Consider the following 20,390-nt stretch of genomic DNA (forward strand, 5'->3'; position numbering starts at 1 on the left):
GAAGGGTAAGAAGGTAGCTGTTTCAGGGGAGATTTATACTTGCGATGTTCCAGGTCCATGCGCGATGTCCGTCTCTTAATCTGTGAAAACACAAGTCACCTCCTCAGGGAGCATCAGCTGCAGAGAAGCTTCTTTCTGAGGCCCAGATCTGGGGCAACCAGCTTCCCTACTTCCGGCCCCGCCCCCTCCCCGGCGGTTGCTAGGAGACGTGATGTCACAGGAAGCGAGGCCTGGAATAGGTTAAAAAGAGGGGAAGCCCCTCCCCCTCAGCAACCTTAGCTCCCGGTGCTGGTGCTCCAGCTGTTCGTAGGCCCGGGGTAGAGGGTCTGGCCCGCGAGAGCCCCCCGCGACCCGGCCGCCGCCGCCGCGTCCGCGGGCTCCCGCCCCCCTGCCCCGCCGCCGGGCCGCCGCCGGGCGGGAGACTCCAGGACGGCTGCCCGTGCTCCGGACCGCGGCCACCGTTTCCACACCCCGCGCTGCCCGCCACGTCCCCGGTCTCGGCCAGCGGCGCAGCGTGACGGGTGACCTTTCCGAGCCCAGTGCGATGACGGCTCCCGGCTCCAGGCCGGCCCGGCCTCCTGGGCGCCACGGGCTGCGGCCCGTGCGTGTCTCGCCGCCGCTGAAGCTGCTGCTGCTGCTGCTGGCGGCCGCGGGGCCGGCGCGCGGCTGGGAGAGCGGGGACCTGGAGTTGTTTGACTTGGTGGAGGAGGTGCAGCTCAACTTCTACGAGTTCCTCGGGGTGCAGCAGGTAAGCGGGGCTCCCGCCCGCCCGGCGGCGGCGGCTCCCGGGCAGAAAAACGTGCGGGTCCCGGCGGAGAGGAGGGGGTGGGGCGGCTCTGACCCGGTGCCTCCGTGGGAGCCGGCGCTGCGGCCCAGGCTCGGCCCTCCTGGGCTCCACGGCCTCCTTCCCCGGCCCACCGGGGTGTCTCTGCCTCAGAAGGGATTGTTCCCAGGTCCTCGCCGCCCGGCTCCCCTTCCCAAGTTGCCGTCTCAGTTTAAGGCTGGACGGCGCCGCCAGGCGGGTGGCAATACCCTCCCTTTCCTCTGCCATCTGGGGGGAGACCCTGTCACCCCGCCGTACAGGAAGAAGGAAGAGGGCTGTGTGGGAAGGAGCAGTCCCGTCTCACTGTGAAATCTCCCCTTCCCAGTTACACTTACTCTTAGGCTTATTTTAGCTGCTGCCTCCGTTCCTCCGCCTTTCCGCGGGGGTAGGAATGCGTTTTGGTCGGCGCCTGGTTGCAGAAGTTTTCCTTGCTCTGCACTTGGGAATCTGTTCAGCCTGTCGGGTAGGGCTTGGAGTCCCAGTTCAGAAGTCTGGAGGAAGTGGAAGCTACCTTGGTCCTAGAACCCATACAAGGAAATAATTAAGTTTTGGTGGGGGCAGTAGAGGCACTTGAGCTGCTAAAGGAAGAGAGATGCCCAACCAGTAGCGCAGGATGATGTCTTTTTGTTTCCTTGGGACTTTAACCTGTAAAGTCCATTTGTTGCCCTGTACTTCTTTCTACCTGTGAGTGGTCAGTGAGGGAAGATAGCTATCTTTATCTGAATCGTACTGCCAAGAAGATGACATATGGGGTGAAAGACAGGATTTCACACGATCTGACTGAGCCCGGCATAAAGTGCTTTGAATAATTATGGGGTAAAAAAAAACACATTAAGTTTTACCATCAATTGTCATTCAAGGTACACTTCACATGACTAGATATGCCCTATATATGTGAGCTATGGAGCTTAACACTAAATGGAAAATTACTTTTCACTTAAATATAATTTAACTGTTGCACTCTGATTTTAACGAATTTTATTTTTTGTAAGAGTTACTAAAGTACAAGCATTCACACTCAAAATTCATAAGTGCAAACAGTTATGTACTGTCTGTATTCATTATCTTCCCGCTCATTGACAAATATATCTCATTACAGAGTAAATGATGCAACATGTGCAAAAATCAGTGAAGATAACCAAAGGCTTTTAAGAATGCCTTTAATATTGATAATATTTCTTAGAATATATCATGATTGATTAAATTCTGTAGCTAGAGTCTTATACATAACCTATCCAAAGATCTTGAAGATGCTTTCCAGTTATTCATGGAAAATTAAGCCCGTTTAAGAAAATACAAAAATTTAGTAGCAGTAGTTTAAATTTTAGAGTATGTAATTTAGCTTGCATGTGAAATCTCATAGAATTTTTGTTTATAATTTCACGCAATTTAATTTGCGGAGTTAGGCAGTGTGGAACAACCAGAGCACTTAACTGTATGGGCAAAGATGGAAAATAAAGAAGCATAGATAATCAGGAACATTCTCTGTTTAAGTAGAATTTGAAAAGGATCCAGAAAATTGTTTTGATTTGTGTTTCTCTACCCAGCCATGCCAGAAGAAATTTTATTCTACCTAAGCAGAGAAACTGATGGGAACTAGTTCTCTACGTTACACTGAATCTTAACTTTCTTGGAAGACTTTCAGAGGACCAGAAATCTGTTCAAAGACAAATGCAGCCTGTCATTGTCTCTTAAAGTGTACTTTTCAGGCCAGAGCCAGCCAGTCTTTTGGTGACTAGACAGATATGAGGGACCAAGACAAAGGAGGTTGGTCACTCAGCGTGGTGACCTGGCTCTATACACTCATCAGCTTTGTTGTCCGTTCAACAGAGATTTATTTGACACCTACTACATACATTTTAAGCAATGGGAGTTGGTTGGTGTATAAAATAAAACCTGTAGCCTTATGAAACTCACAATTTAGTAAGGGGAAACACATCCTATATAATAAAAGGCTAATAGGCAAATCGACCAAACGGTGGAACTACTGGTCGCTATGATGCGCACTGACCACCAGGTGGTCTGCACTTCCCCCTGCTCAGTCAGAAGCCAGGCTCACAGCTGGCATGTGTAGCGGCAGTGATGGGAGCTTCTCCCGCCTCCGCAGCAGTGCTAAGGATGTCCAGCTGACATCCCTGGTGGCGGGCCTAAGCCGTCAGTTGGACATCCCCCAAGGGCTCCCGGACTGTGAGGGGGTGCAGGCCAGGCTGAGGGACCCCCTGCCCCCCTTGAGTGCATGAGTTTCGTGCATTGGGCCTCTAGTAGTAATATAACCAAACAAGTAATTGTACATGTCAGATGGTCAGAGGAGGCCTCTAAAGGAAATAAGGGAGTGAGCCAGGTGCGTTAGTGGAAGAGCATTTGAGGAAGGCCGACAGTCGAGTGCCAAGACCTTGAGGCAAGAGCTTGGATAGAGTCTGAGGAACAGCAAGGCAGCCAGTGTGTCTGGAGCAGGGTGAAGGAGAACAGTAATAGGAGATGAGATCAGAGTCATGGGGTTAGGGGAAGATCTTATAGGGCTTTGTAAGACATTATAAGGACTTTGGCTATTAATTATAAGTAAGTTGGGATCTCATGATGGGGTGGGCGTCAAACAGAAGGAGGTACATGGTTTGACTTAAATTTAAAATAACACTTTGTGTTGAGGGTCCTCTGTATGTATGTCATTAGTTATTTAGAAGGTTAATTATGGTGTAGAATATAGATTTTACCTGGGTGGTGTAAAGTAGTCATATTTTTAATTTAATTGGAAAATACAGCTGGCAGGATTTTATTGATTGAATGTGAGATGTGAGAGAAAAAAGAATTGAGGATAATTCTAAAGCTTTTGATGTCAGTAGTTGAATAAGTATTTGTGTAATTGCAGTTGCCACTTACTAAGATGGAAAAGCCTGGGATAGAAACAGATTTGGTTGGGGGTAAATCAGGAATTTGGTTTGGGGTCATGCTAAATTTGAGGCATCAATTCAACATTCAGATGGCTATTTAAGTCTGCAGTTATAAGGAGAAAGGTTTGGACTGTAGATAAAAATTTGGAATCCCTGGCATTAGACAGTAATTTTAAGTCAAACAACTGGACAAGTTCACCAGGAGAGTGAGTGTAAAGAGAGAAAAGAGAGGTCTGGGAGCTAAGTATTGGAGATTCCAAACTGTTACCGTCAGGGGGATGGAGAGGAACCAGCAAAGGAGATGGAAAAGGAGCAGCCAGTGAAGTAGGAGGCAAATCAAGAAAATACTGCCGCTTTCAGATCAGATAAAGAAGTGTTTTAAAGAGGAGCAAGTGATCAGCTGGGTTCAATACTGATGATAATTCAAATAAGATGAATCCTGAGAATTGGCTGTTCAATCTAATAGTGTGGAGGTCATTGGCTACCTCAGCAAAAGCTGTTTCAGTGGAGTGGTGAGATCAGTGTCTGGGTTCAGGAGAGAAGGAAGGAGAAGAATTGGAGACAATTAATATAAAAAATTTTTTTGAGATGATTATACCCCAAACTAGAAGCCAGGGATAGTGACTGAATGTGGCATTCATTACATCCCCTTTCTCCCAAGTTTAAGATAGTTAGCTTAGTTATTCCATAAACTCTATAATTAGAATAATCAATTACTTTAAGAGCTTGGACCTGACCACTTTCTGATTCACAACCTTGGGCAAGTTAGTGGCCTCAGTTTTAGAACATGCGGTACCTTCGTTAGGTAATGTTTTTTTATATGGCTTTTATAGCCCTCATACAGTGAAGGAATCTCTTTGCATGTGTTCCTAGATTTCAAATTCACAGGAAATTCCAATTTGGGTATTGCATCTTTTTTCTTTTTTTTTTAATTCTCATCCGTATCCATTGATTTTTAGAGAAAGTCGACGAAAGGGAAGGGCAGAGAAATATCGATGTGCGAGAAACACATGGATTGGTTGCCTCCTGCACTCCCGACCAGGGCCAGGGCCAGGGAGGAGCCTGCAACCTAGATGCGTGCCCTTGACCGGAATCAAACCCGAGACCCTTCAGTCCACAGGCTGATGACGCTCTATCCACTAAGCCAAACCTGCTAGGGCGGATGTTGCATCTTTTCAGAGGAGATAGGGTGAAAGATTAGGGGCGTGTAGGAAAACGGATGTGTTACTGAAATATCTTTCATTTGTAACTTACATTCTAGGTCCCCACATAGTAGTTGTATTTCCTCTAACAGCTGTTCCTTGGACACCTGTATTTCTTGTGGGGTCAATGGCAATTCTGTGTTTTTTTCATTGTCTATTTGGGCCATGACTTTCTTTATACTTTGTGCAGTATTCTAGCCAACAATACATCACATTGATTTTTAAAAATTTTTGACTTGAAATTGTGACAAGCTAAGTTACTTGAAATGTTTCAGTGTTTACTTTCTGATTAAATCAGAGTATTCTTTGTGGTGCCAGTCAGCAATTACTGATTCCTACTAACAGAGCTAGAAAATGTGCTCCTTTCTCATAAAAATTTTTTAAGAATATATTTTATTGATTTTTTACAGAGAGGAAGAGAGAGGGAGAGAGAGTTAGAAACATCGAGAGAGAAACATCAATCAGCTGCCTCCTGCACACCCCCTACTGGGGATGTGCCCGCAACCAAGGTACATGCCGCTGACCAGAATCGAACCTGGGGCCCTTGAGTCCGCAGGCCAATGTTCTATCCACTGAGCCAAACAGGTTAGGGCTCTCATAAAAATTTTTATAACTGCATCCTTCCATTTAAATGAATGCTGGAACTTAGTTTTAAAAGAAGATAAGTTATTGCCATGTGCTTATAAAAATATTGGATTTTAATTTTTAATCAGAATGAATAAAGCTTTTACACTCTTTCAATCTGTATTTCAAATGTACAGACCAGCAGCCTGTTTAAAGGAGGGACAATTACTGCCCAGCCATCCCATAATCAGGTGGTGAGGGACTTCCCTGAAGAAACTGCTATCTCCTGACACATCTCTTCCATCTCTCCAAGGAGGAATGAGTGACTTTGTTGGAGGGTGATTGCCTTTGGTCTGTTTTTCTTGATTGGAGAGAGCTAATCAGTCAAAAACAATCAAAAAGCTCTAAACCGTGGTAATCAGTCTCTTCTCTGCCCTAAACCAGTAAGGCAATTATCCTAGACAGACTTTCTCTCCAGTGTTTCAAATTGTTCATAGGAAATGCGTGCTGTCTCAAAGTCTGGCCTGGAGAGGCAAGGGCTAACATTGCTACCGAGCCCATATGGCCCCCATCCCTAATCTAAATTCTTCGGTAGCTTTTCAGCCATAAATGTGATATTTGATTTCTGTCTGCCTGATTTCTGGTTTCTGTCTCAGTTTTTTTGGATGGGAAAAAAGCATGAAGTCATTAATGGGGCTTCTCAATCCCAGTCATAGTCCTTTTTAAACATAAAGATGAAGATCTCTTTCATAATTGACTGGTGAACCTGTCCTGTGATTATCAATTATCTACAATGATTCTTATTGTGGATTCCACTGAGCATGTGGTATTACTTGAATATAGTCCAGTCTTCCTTCAGTGAGTCTGTTCCCTTATAAATCCATGTCGTGTAATAACAGCTTCCCCATTTTCATTGTGGAGTCCAAAATTATTTGTTAGTTTGGAGTGAGAGAGAGATAAAATCTGGGATGGTAGATAACTTTCCAGTCATTTATATTGCTGATGTTAGGCATATCATGTGTAGAGTTAGAGCTGAGTAAATACTTATTTAATTGTATATACCTTTTCATCAAATTGGGTAATCATAAAATTGATTTACTTTTCTGATGTCCACACTATTTAGTGGAGGCTGTCTGGGCATATTTTATGGAGCAAAGCAAAACTATTGTGAAAATTTTATGGGTAGAGCTGATGGAACAGAAATCCTCTTATGGTCCTGGGGATCTGTTTGTAAGTCAGGCATTATTGGGTCTATTTGGGCAGTAATGCCATTAGTTAATTTCACCCAGAATTGAAAACGTTTCCAAAGCCTTTCTTGTATCTAGATGTGCAGTGAGAAGAGAAACCTCTGATTGGGTGAAGCAGGAAGCTATAGTCAAATATTTTCAAAAGTCTTTATTTCATCAAAACACTTAATTTTGAAAGCCTAATCCTATACTAATGAATATAAAAATATGATTGCTGTGTTTTAAGTTACATCTTAGTGTTTCATTTTAAGAGCTAAATATTTGGTTTTTATATTTACTGAAATTTGTGTGTAAGAGTGTCATTAGGATTTCATTAGAAATTTAATTGAGAATTTGTCTCATTCCCACCCTTCTTAATACTAAATTAAAGTTAGGAATAATTCACTTATTCAAGTGTTTCTGATTGCCATCATCCAGCAACTGGAATCTCATGTGTAATCACACATGTTGCCTGATTCCCTCATGTGAGAGTATGTGTGTAAAACAATATGCTTCATTAATAGACGGTTGCACATTATAGTGCCAGTGAGTTGTAAGCATAAAACTCTGTGCAGCTGCACAGTTAATATAATTTGAATTAAATATTAAAGGTAAAAGTCTAAAATCACAAATTAAATAAAGGGCATGTCATAGTATAAGCAGCAGTATTAAAATGCCACTAAGAACAAACACTAGGATTCAAAAAGGGAGTAATTTCCTCAGTTAAATTCTGTAATACAGAGTTGGGCAAAGGTGGGTTTACAGCTGTAATACAAATAATACAATACTTAATATATAATACAAGAATAAACTATTTTGCGTACTTACAACTGTAAGCCTACTTTTGCCCACACCTGTGATACAACTTCTGATTATATAAAGTGTAAGAATTTTTGAAAAGCTACATGAGACCCTACGGCATGTGTTGTGAGCTGTAGTCAAAATGATATAACACCAGATAGGTCATTTTTATCATTTACTGGAAAGATGTGAACAGACCGTAGAGAAATCCCAGGGTCCACTTACATGCCTGCTAAGGAAGGTAGAGACATCTCATTTCTAGCCAATACTTAAGGACTTTATACCATTAAAATGGATTAGGTTAAGGAAGCTATCCCAGAACAAATTGAATTTATACATAACCAAGAAGCCTCTGACATTTTAGATTTTTTATTTTATTTTATTATTATTATTATTATTTTAAATATATTTTATTGATTTTTTACAGAGAGGAAGGAGAGAGATAGAGAGTTAGAAACATCGATGAGAGAGAAACATCGATCAGCTGCCTCCTGCACACCCCCCACTGGGGATGTGCCCGCAACCAAGGTACATGCCCTTGCCCAGAATCGAACCTAGAACCTTTCAGTCCGCAGACCGACGCTCTATCCACTGAGCCAAACCGGTTTCGGTGACATTTTGGATTTTTTTAAATTGCGCATCTTATTAACAGTTATTTTCAATGACCATACTTTTAGTTAACAGATAAAAGATTAGTAACTAGGTTCTTCTTTACTTTTAAGTTAGTGTTTTGGGGTTAATAGTTGGCATTAAACTTGATTTAAGGAAGCTAATATGTATGTATAATGTAGGATCATTGGAAATTGTGATTTTAATTGGAGTTAAGTATATCATATCAGATATTGTTTTTATATGGATCTTTTTGCCTGTGATAGGAAATAGACTTCCTGTGTTTAAATAAAGTGTTTTAGTTGAGACATTTTATAAAGTTCAAATAATTGCCATCCTATGTTGTCCTATAGTAAGTAGTTATACAGAATTAATGTGTGACATTTTGTATCACACCTTTGAAAGTATAATAAGGCTTAACTTAGAGTAAATTAGATTGATCTTGAAATTAGTTATTGTGGAAAGCTTTATAGGTTTTCAACAATGCTGCCATCTCTCAAAACATCATTGAAACTTATTTTAAATTGCCTTCAAAGCATATTACCCTCAATAGTAAATCTTTTAAGATGGATTGGATATTTGTCTACAGCTAATAGTCATTTGGAACTAAATTTGGTGACTAAATGGGGTTAGCAAGCTTGGGTAACTACAATTTGAATTGATAAAGAGATCTAAATATAAGTTTCACATAAGGCTCAGGAACTGGTTTGAGGACTACTGAAAGAAGAGGTCCAGAGAAGTTTAGAGGGATATCAACGTGAAGTAAATTTATAGCCTTACAAAGTAACTGAATATATTTCAGTAAATAACATTTGGAGTACTTATTACTTCGTGGGTAGCAACTTTTTATTACCTATAAGAGAAAAATATACAAATAAAAATTATCTTAATTTTAGAGAAGTGAGAAAATATTGAGCTAGTATAGTGATTTTCAACCTTTTTCATCGCAGAGCACACATAAACTAATTACTAAAATTCTGTGGCACACCAAAAAATATACTGTATTTTTGCTGATCTGACAAAAATTGGTATAATTGTGATTCCTTCACACCAGATGGCTATTGTTGTGTTTGCTGTTGCCACCTTTTTATTTGACAATCTAAGGGAAAAGAGGTCAGTTCCCTGACTAAATAGTCAGGTATTGCATGTTTTAAACATTTTTGTGGCACACCAATGTGCCTGCTGTGGCACGCTGGTTGAAAATCGCGGAGCTAGAAGAAAATATTGTAATTATCTGCCTGCTTTTATTAAAAAACACATTTTTAAAAATATGTTTCTATTAGAGAGAGAGAGAGAGAGAGAGAGAGAGATGCCTCCCCTACTAACCTCAACCAGGGACCGAGCTCGCAACCTGGGCATGTGCCCCAACCTGGAAACAAACCGTTGACCTTTCAGTGCATAGGATGATGCTCAACCAACCGAGCCACACCAGCCAGGGCTATCTGCCTGCTTTTAATATTAAAACAGGTATCACAAAAGTATTCATTATATAATATTTCCACAATAAAGTTATTTAGAGCAGAGTGGCAGAGGAACCAGAATAAATGTTAGGGATAGAGTTGGTAGCTGAATATACAACTGAGGGAGAAAATAGGCAATTCACAGGGAGAGGGAAGTGTACATTAAAAAGGGGGAAAAAAAGCATAAATACAAATATAAATAGTAATGGAGTAATATCTCCATCTTGTGGCGTGCGTTGGATATTGTCATTAAAAACAGAGGGGTTGTATTTTTGCAACTGTAGGCATAAATAAGAATAAAATAATGAGTCAGATTTTTTGCAGTGTTTTGAAGGGACCTTTAAGACCAAGCTTCCCACCTGGTGTACTGCAAGCAACTGTGCTGATGTAGTGATGCCCTCCCTTGATGGCCTTAGCAGTTTACTCCAGTGTGTCTCACATGATTTTTTCCCCCCAGGAAAAATTTTAAATACTAGTATATGTAAAATACTAGAGACCCGGTGCATGAAATTCATGCACTGGGTATGTGGGGGTGGGGGGCCCTCAACCTGGCCTGCGCCCTCTCATAGTCCGGGACCCCTTGGGGGATGTCCACTTGCCAGCTTAGGCCCGATTCCCTGGTCACAGTCTGGGACCCCTCGCTCCTTACTGTCCACCTGCAGCGGAGGTGGGAGAGGCTCCCGCCACCGCTCCTGTGCTCGCCACCTGTGAGCCTGGCTTCTTGCTGAGTGGTGCGCCCCCTCTGTGGGAGCGCACTGACCACCAGGGGGCAGCTCCTGCATTGAGCGTCTGCTCCATGGTGGTCAGTGCACGTCATAGCGACTGGTTGTTCCGCCAGTCATTCTGCTGCTTGGTCGATTTGCATATTAGGGTTTTATTATATAGGATGATTAGTCTTATCAAAATTTTTGCTATATTAAAGATCCTTATTAGCTCTCATAGAAGCAAAATAATCTGGATATAAAAGGAATGAAGATGTGGTTGATGAATTAGCATCCCTAAGTTACTTGATTACATACTCTGGATGGTGGAATGACCATTAAACATTACCATAGTTTGCATAAAGGAATACTTAAATGATGTTTAACAATCCTCTGTGTAAAGATAATACAAATGACTTTGGAATGCATATATATATACAAATTCTGAGTCCCTAAAGTAATGTTTTTTTACATTAAGAGATAAGGTATTATGTAATTTCTAAATCATGACTGACATATTTCAGATTTTTAAAAATATATTTTTATTGATTTCAGGGAGGAAGGGAGAGGGAGAGAGAGAGAAACATCAGTGATGAGAATCATTGATCAGCTGCCTCCTGCACTCCCCCACTACTGGGAATTGAGCCCACAACCCGGGCATGTGCCTTTGACCAGAATCGAACCTGGGACCCTTCAGTACGTAGGCTGATGCTCTATCCACTGAGCCAAACCGGGTAGGGCTATTTCAGATTTTTGACAGATGACAGATTTTTCAAGGCATTGATCTCCCTAGAGCAGTATTGTGCAATAGATATGTAATACAAGCAACATACGTAATTTTAAATTTTCTAAAAGCTGCATTTAAAAATGTAAAAAAAGAAACAGGTGAAGTTAATTTTAATATTTTATTTAATGTATCAAAATATTTCAAAAAAATATATTATTTCAAGATGCAGTCACATTTTTATATATTATTGAGATATTTCACATTCTAGCTTTTTTACTAAGCCTTCAAAATTTGATATGTAGTTTGCATTTATACTTTTAGTGCACTTTAATTTAGAGACCAAGTTTTGATTGAAAATTCTTGAGCTGTATTGATATTTTTATAGAATGTGTAGCTAATAAGTAGATTAATATATCCAAATTCTTCCAAGCTGAAGAATCAAACTCCATACTTTCCAGTAACTGAATCAAGTATTATTTTAAAATTTGAATATCAACTAATTAAATAAAATTAAACATTTGGTTTCTGCCTTGCCTTGCACATTTAGAGTGCTCAAATATGGCTGTTGGTTACCACACTGAATAGCAGAGCCTTAGAGAATTAACATTCCTCTTTTGTATAGATATATAGATACTAGAGGCCCGGTGCATGAAATTTGTGCACAGGTAGGGTCCCTAGGTCTGGCTGGCGATCAGGGCCGATTGGGGCCTTCCTTCCCCCGGCTGCCGACTGCTGGCCGGGGTCTTCCTTTGTTCCGCGCTGCCCCCTAGTGGTCAGCGCACGTCATAGTGAGTGGTCAAACTCCCAGTCAGTCGAACTCCTGGGGGACAATTTGCGTATTAGCCTTTTATTATATAGAGAAGATATATCTAAATGTATCTCTCTCTCTCTCTATATATATATGTATGTATATATATATATATATATATATATATATATATAGAAAGAGCCAAGGTCTGTAATGTCCAAAAAGACAGAAGGGATGACCAAACGCCAGGCTGTGTGCGGCAGGCTCAAGTGGGTGGGGACTGGCGAGTGGGCTGAACTACTTACCTCTCAGAGAGAGAGCGAGAGAGAGCGAGAGGCGTGGCTGCTGGCAAAGCCTGGAGAGAGAGAGAGAGGCAAGAGCTGATCAGCAGCTGCCACGGAGGCTGCGGATCAGACCCCGCTTCTCTCTCTGGGCCTCTCCTGCAGCCACGCCTCTCCCTCTCTCTCTCTGGGCCTGCCAGCATCCTGGAGCAGCTGCTGATCAGCCCTGCCTCTCTGATCAGGCCCAGAGATAGGCCCGGAGATGCTGACTGGCATAGAAACTAACCAATCAGAACCAAATCTGGGTGAGCTGAGAGGAGCCAATGGCTGCCTAGGAGGCAGAGCTTTTGACGCTGACTGGCATAGAAACTGACCAATCAGAACCAAATCTGGATGAACTACGAGGAGTCAATGGCTGCCTAGGAGGCGGAGCTTTTGACACTGGCATTGAAACTGACCAATCAGAACCTAATCTGGGTGAACTGCAAAGGCAGAACCTAAGGTGGGGGCTGAGGAGGGGTTTTCAGGGCAACAGCTATTTGGTGTAAGGTGTAAGAAAGCGGTTCAATTTCTTAACCTTTTGCACTCGGATGTTGAGTGTGACTTGACATGGTTAGCATTAGAATAAAGGAATCAAGAAAAAAGCAAGCGAGTGCAAAGAGTTAATGACCGGTTTGGCAGTATAGTGCATATAGCTGGCTCTCAGTCCAGATATAGGGATTATGTATTTTTGTCTGCCAAGAGCATCTCCTGCTGAAAAAGTCTCCTCCCCCCCATTTAAGCAATCCTATCCTATATAATCTATACTAATAAAAGGGTAATTTGCTAATTAGGCTGGGTCAACTAGCCATCTTCTGGATGTCCGACTTCCTTCCAGACAAAGCCATTGTGGTGGGGGCTGAGGCAGAGGCAGTTAGGGGCAATCAGACCAGCAAGGGAGGGCAGTTGGCAAGATCAGGCCAGCAGGGGAGGGCAGTTAGGGGTGATCAGGCAGGCAGGCAGAGAGGTTAGGGGCGATCAGGCAGGCAGGCAGGCAGAGGCAGTTAAGGGCAATCAGGCAGGCAGGCAGGTGAGTGGTTAGGAGCCAGCCCAGATTGCGAGAGGGATGTCTGATTGGAGAGGGTGCAGGCTGGGCTGAGGGGACCCTTCCCCCCCACCCCCCGCCGCCCCCCTGCACGAATTTTGTGCACCCGGCCACTAGATTTTAAATAAAATCACTGATTATTGTTTCTATTTTGTTAGATATACTAGTAGTTTGTAGTCTTCTCCTCCTCCTCCCCCTCCTCTTCCCCCTCCTCCTCTTCCATTTTAACCCAGTGTACTTCTTGTTGTTTTGTTTTAGATTGTTTTGATTGTGCTAGATACCATCTTTCTAGTTAGTTATCTGTACATTTTGTCCTTTTTTTTTTTTTTTAACCTGTAAAGGCTATTGGTATAGGTCATGCTGCTCTTCTAAGGACAATAGGTTCTGAATGTGTATAGAAGCCTGTCTGCAAAGGTTGTTTTCAGGCAAACAATTTAATTCAAATTGGTCATTTACTTTTGGTGATTTGCCTGTTGTATTTTATAACTCTTAAAATGTTATTAACTTAACATATTAGGTCTTTAAGGGTGCTTTGACCAAGAATTCACCAGAGTTCCTACTTTGTAATTTTAACTTTGAGGTTGCATGTTCTCCCTATTTAGTCTGAAACTCATCCATCAAATATATTGCTAGCTATAAATATTCACTGTATTCTCCACTGCCATCTACTTTTATTATTATAAATAATACCTTTAATTAAGTGATTTTAAAAAGAGATTCCCAAATGCAGTTCCATTTGTGTGCCATTCTTTGAACTCTTTATAATATCAATCAGGGATTCCAGCCATCCTTTTTTAATAACCACCTCTGCCACTTCTATATGTACTGCTTCCTAGTAAGTACTGCTTCCCTTTGGACTGAATAATTAATTGCCAAATTTTTTGCCTTTGCCTTTTGTAATTCATAAGCAACTGAGGAAAAAAAAGTAGATCTTAACAGTGATGGTTCTTATACCTAGCTACTGTTTTTTTAAATAGTCCTGGTATAAGAAAGAAATTGCACTGGGGTCGGAGGTGTTAAAAATTCAACCTGAGGGGGGAAACAGCAAAAACAAAAGTTGAAGAACCTGAATAATAGAATCCTGAAGTTGGAGAGATTACCAATATCTAACCTATTTACTCTTAATAGGAATGTCTTCTGTAATCCTCCCAGCAGATGGTCATTTTATTTATGTCTAATAATGGGGATTGGGAACTAACCTGTTAAGTATTTAGATAATAATACTCAGTAGAAATTTTGTTCTTATGTAAAGCCAAAATCATAATTCTCATATCTACTTTCAGCTTCATTTGCAGTCCTCTTTTGAAAAACACCTGACTATATATTCCCTCAAAATTATTTTTCTGAAATGCCGTAAAATAAAATGCACAAGGGAAATAATTACTTGTTGATTCTCTGCACAACAGTGGAGTTATTTAAAAGTAATCATGGTTCCTTGTATAATGATTATACCTCAATAAAGTTTAAAAAAATACAAGCAACTGCCCATTATACAGTAGTCCTTTAATATTTGTTGAAAGAATGATAATATGTCTGTTGCATGGTTATTTTCTCCCCCACATCTTTGTGAATTTTATAAACAAGAGATTGATATGAAAAAAAAAAAAATACAGGCAAGCTGAGGGGCCTTCTTGGTTTCATGGTCTTTAGATAAGTCCACCCTAGAATGACCCAGGCCACTCTGGTTATAGTTGTCTTGGAACTACACTAAACATGTTTCTAGGTTACTATAAATAATGCCCTGAGCTCATCAAAGGCAACCTCAGGAAATTTCTGGAAGTTGAAAACTTAAGATGACTTGGGGTATGCCAGCTTTCATAATGTGGACCAAAGGATTAATTTAATTAAAACTGTACCCAGAAATTATTATGGACTCTTAAGGCAGGACCTAAGTGTACAGTTTGCAGGGTGTGTTTGCTTCACATCTATCATTGTGATATAAAAATGTTTTAGACTTTTAGATTATTATTGAAGAAACTATATATAGGTGGTTAAACTTGAAGGAAAGTATTTTTCTTTCATAATTAAAGCGTTATATTTCTTTAGGTAGAATTTTAGTTTTCAGGTTTATCTTTAGTGGGAGTTTCTCTTTTCTTTTTATTCACCCCTCCCTAGGGGCTTTATTATGGCTTTTACTCCGTTCCCTGACAGACTAGACAAGAACTAGGTCTTCTATAGGCAGCTTAGGGCTCCCTCCTGAGGTTATATTGAGGCCATTGCAGATCCAGATACCAAGCCTGCAGATCCTCTGGCCTATTCTCAGCTGTGGGACTTAAACCTTGGCCTCTTAACATCTCAGATCCATAATATTTTTGTAAGTTGTAGCCTCAGGCAATGGCCTTCTCTCTTTTTACACTTTTTTTCCACAGGTGGTAGAGTCCCACTGCAACCATTGATTACAAGCCTAGAGCCTGGCTCTGAGCCCAGGCCTTTTGTAGGCTTCGTTTAGTCCTCATTACTATGTGAGTCAAACTTCTCATTTCTTCTGCTGCGTGTAGGTCGGGGGCTCCATAGTCTTATAGCTTAAGCTCTATTTGTTTCCATTTGTTTTTGTCTACAGAGATATTAACTACCTTTTCTATCATGGCTATATGTGTGTAATTCTCTCTCTTTGACTTTTATCGTTAGTGCGTGTTAGTACGTATTTGGAGTGGGGTTTTGGAGCAAGTCCCCCAAGTACTTGCAGTGCTCGTTTACCCTGGAATAGTTATTAAAGCTGCATTTCTTTGTAATAACTATTATTTCTAATTCCTATTTTCCTATTATCTAAGAACCTTTTATCCAGAAGTATAGTCAGGCCTATTATTCACAGCTATAAGAGGCTGTTACTTAAGCATTAACAGGGACAGTAAACCATTTGATTCAGTCCATGTCCATATTTGTCCACTATTCTGAGACTTATCCCAGTTTGGGTGCTAAAACAGGAGAGTAACATTTTTAAAATAATCAGATCTCACCAGGTTTTGATAATGGTAATAAGTAGATCCATGATCACAGAATGACATCTATAGCCCTGCTAGTGGAGATGCCCAGAGGAGTCCTGAACTCTGTCTTGAGCCTAGTTAGAAAAATATGCCAGGTGGGGAGATAGATAGTGAAACTCAGGTACATGTTAGAAAAACCATTCCTGGAGGAAATGAATGGTTCTAAAGTTAAATTATATGCAGGCAATTTCATGTTGACTCTGAAAGTAAACACCACTCAGAAACCTCTTAGAAAGACTTTCGCTTTCTGGGCTTAAATTATGTTCTCTTATATTCAGTCTTTAAAGATTCACAAAACAAGACATAGGACAGTGAGGGTTAACTGCCCTAAAAACCATTTCAATAGGCAATGTGATGGGCAATACTAGTATCATATAATTTTAGTGGATATTAGCTTCAATGAATTGAGTGAAAAAAGCTTCAAGCAGTTTATAGAGTCATATTTGGAATGTACTTTAAGTTATTTATTTTAAGGAAAAGTATCCAGTTCATATTTACTAGAAAAGATAAAGGGTCCTTACATTTTGAATTCACAGGATTTAAATATAACCAGTTTACATTATATATGAGGGACATATTTATTTTGTAATTATATATCTTTTTAATATTGCATTATTAATCTAAGGAAAGTCTTTAACGATACTAACCTGTACCATTGCAACAAAAAATTAAGATACTTAGGAATAAACTTAACCAAAGAGGTAAAAGACCTGTACTTGGAATACTACAGGACGCTGAAAAAAGAGATAGAAGAAAATATAAACCAGTGGAAGAATATACCGTGTTCATGGATTGGTAGGATTAGCATCATTAAAATGTCCATACTACCCAAAGCAATCTATAGATTCAATGCCATCCCTATTAAAATACCAATGACATATTTCACAGATCTAGAACAAATACTCCAAAAATTTATATGGAACCAAAAAAGACCCCGAATAGCCACAGCAATTTTGAGAAAGAACAAAGTTAGAGGGATCACAATACTGGATATCAAGGTATACTCCAAAGCCACCGTAATCAAAACAGCCTGGTACTGGCACAAGAACAGGTATATAGATCAGTGGAACAGAACAGAAACCCCAGAAATCGACCCAAGCCATTACACTCAATATTTGACAAAGGAGGCAAGAGCATACAATGGAGTCAAGACAGTCTCTTCAGTAAAATGGTGTTGGGAAAGTTGGACAGATACATGAAAAAAAAAAAAAATGAAACTAGACCACCAACTTACACCATACACAAGAATAAACTCAAAATGGATAAAAGACTTAAATGTAAGTTCTGCAACCATAAAAATCCTAGAAGAAACCATAGGCAGCAAAATCTCAGACATCTCTCGTAGCTATATGTTTATAGATACATCTCCTAGGGCAAAGGAAATTAAGGAGAAAATAAACAAATGAGACTAAATCAAAATAAACTTCTGCACAGCAAAAGAAACCATCAACAAAATGATAAGAGAGCCCACTGCATGGGAGAACATATTTGGCAAGATACATCTGATGGGTTAATTTCCAAAATATATAAGGAACTTACACAGCTTAATGAAAGGAAGACAAGCAATCCAATTAAAAAATGGACAAAGGACCTAAATAGACACTTCTCCAAAGTGGACATATAGATGGCCAAGAGACATATGAGAAAATGCTCAAAGTCACTAATCATCCAAGAGATGCAAATTATATCACTTCACACCTGTCAGTATGGCTTCCATCAACAAATCAACAGATGACAAGTGCTGGCGAGGATGTGGAGAAAAGGGAACCCTCATACACTGCTGATGGGAATGCAGACTGGTGCAGCCACTATAGAAAATAGTATGGAGTTTCCTTTAAAAATTAAATATGGAACTGCTATTGGACCCAGTAATCCCACTTCTAGGAATAATATACTAAGAAATCTGATACACCAATCAGAAAGAATGTATGCACCCCTATGGTCATAGCAGTGTAATTTACAAAAGCTAAGACCTGGAAACAGCCCAAGTGCCCATCAGTAGATGAGTGGATAAAATGCTGTGGTACATTTACACCATGGAACACTCTGCAGCAGTAAAAAAGAAGGATGGAACAGACTGACAAATTTCAGAAGGAAGGCAGGGGTGGGGGGAGTGGTTAGAGATTAACCAAATAACTTTTATGCATATATGCATAATCCATGGACACAGACAATAGTGTGGTGAAGGTCTTGGGAGGTGGGCAGGTGAGGGGTGGTGGAGGTCAATGAGGAAAAAAAGGGGGACATGTCTAATACTTTCAACAATAAAGATAAATAAATAAAAAATAAAGATACTTACCTAGAAGATAACAGTGGTATAATGATCTTTGAAAAGATATTTCACTTTCAATCATTGTTGCTTTTCTAACATGGATAACTCTATATCTGCAACAGTTCTTGGCTGTAATGTTTCTAACCTTTGTTTTTGTGACAGAATAGAATATGCTCAGCTATCTAGATTATGCTATGAAGTTATGATAACTGTTTTTCATTATTTGTTAATCCATTAGTTCTTTTTACAACATTGCTAATAATAGTAAAAAAAAATGGAAGCAATCAAATTATAATAAACCTAGAGGCCCGGTGCACAAAATTTGTGCTCGGGGGTGGGGAGTCCCCTCAGCCCAGCCTGCACCCTCTCCAATCCAGGACCCCTCGGGAAATGTCCAACTGCATCTGGACAGTTGGACATCCCTCTCACAATCCGGGACCACTGGCTCCTAACTGCTCACCTGCCTGCCTGCCTGATTGCCCCTAACTGCCCCACTTGCTGGCCTGGTCACCCCCAACAACCCCCCCTGCCGGCCTAGTTGCCCTCAACCCCCCCTCCCACTGGCCTGGTCGCCCCTAACTGCCCCCCCCCCCCCGCCGGCCTGGTCGCCCTAACTGCCCCCATGCCAGCCTGGTTGCCCCTTATTGCCCCCACTGCGGGCCTGGTTGCCCCCAACTGCCCCACCCCGCTGGCCTGGTTGCCCCTCACTGCCCCCCCTGCTGGCCTGGTCGCCCCATGCAGCTTGCTGCTCAGTTGTTTGGTCACCCCTCACTAACCACCCTGCTGGCCTGGTCGCCCCACGCAGCCTGTTTGGTCGTCTGTTCGGTTGCGATGATCGCTTAGGCATATATATATATATATATATATATATGTATATATATATATATATATATGATACTTGAGTAAATTATAACATATTCTTGGTGTGTTATGTAATCATTAACAGTATTTGTGAAATGTACAAAGCAACACGGAAAAATACTTATAAGGAAAAACCAAATGTGAAATTTTAACTTAAATTACTTGTAATGTAAGTGAAAAGCCACATTGATTATAATTTTGTAGGAATAATAGTTTGAATTGTGGGATTGGTGTGATTTTATTTAGGGGTGACTGTTTCATTTAGAGTTCTGTTAACATTACTGATATATATCCATGTAAATTCTATTACTTTGGAAAGAAGAATGTTATATAATAAAATCACAATTGGATAAATAAATTAACACATCTTTATATTTTTGAGATAAACTGTATGGATTTTTGTTGTTGTTAATCCTCAGCCACGGATATTTTTCCATTGATTTTTTTGAGAGAGTGGAAGGGAGGGGAAGAAACATCAATTTGGTTGCCTCATGCACACTCCCTGACTGGAGACCCAGGGATCAAAACTGCAACTGAGGTATGTGCCCTTGACTGGAATCAAACCCGTGACCCTTCAGTCTGTGAGCTGATGCTCTATCCACTGAGCCAAACCGGCCTGGGCTGTATGGATATTTTAAATTGCTTTTAACTCATAACCTATTTAAAATTATTAGTGGGGAATTAAATAAGACAAAAACTTTAGATTAAAAACACCCATGTGTTTATTTTGTCATTTAAAAAATATTACTAAATAATTTCACATAATTATTTCAATGAATTTTAATAACTTGAAAAATAAATAGCCTGGGTCAAATGAAGTACCAGCTTTATGGTCTATGTTGAATAAAAGTGGTTGTGCTCTGGTTGGTGTGGCTCAGTTGGTTGGAGCGTTGTCCTGTGCACTGAAGGGTCATGAATTCAATTCCTAGTTGAGGCACATGCTCAGGTTGCAGGTTCAAGCCCTGGTTGGGTGCATCCGGGAGGCAACTGGTCGATGTTGCCTCTAGTATCTATATATCTGTACAACATAGACCATAAAGCTGGTACTTCATTTGACCCAGTACTGTATCGAACAGGAGTGGTGAAAGTGGGCATCCCTTTCTTGTTCCCGTTCTTAGGGGAAATGAGTAATGTTTCTGTATTTTTCTAGAATAAGGTT

The 20,390-nt window shown here is 40.7% G+C and overlaps 1 protein-coding gene across 1 annotated transcript in view; it reads left to right on the top strand.

The window, feature by feature from the left end:
- The first annotated feature begins 273 nt into the window (after nucleotides 1-273).
- Nucleotides 274-20,390, top strand: part of DNAJC1 (DnaJ heat shock protein family (Hsp40) member C1) — a 214,157-nt gene continuing 194,040 nt past the window's right edge. The window contains exon 1 of the mRNA XM_054725810.1: nucleotides 274-748. Coding sequence (XP_054581785.1) covers nucleotides 545-748 — 204 coding nt within the window. The 5' untranslated portion in view covers nucleotides 274-544. The remainder of the gene's footprint in view (nucleotides 749-20,390) is intronic.

The sequence above is a fragment of the Eptesicus fuscus genome, chromosome 2 (genome assembly GCF_027574615.1).
Source record: "Eptesicus fuscus isolate TK198812 chromosome 2, DD_ASM_mEF_20220401, whole genome shotgun sequence".
NCBI classification, from domain to species: domain Eukaryota; kingdom Metazoa; phylum Chordata; class Mammalia; order Chiroptera; family Vespertilionidae; genus Eptesicus; species Eptesicus fuscus.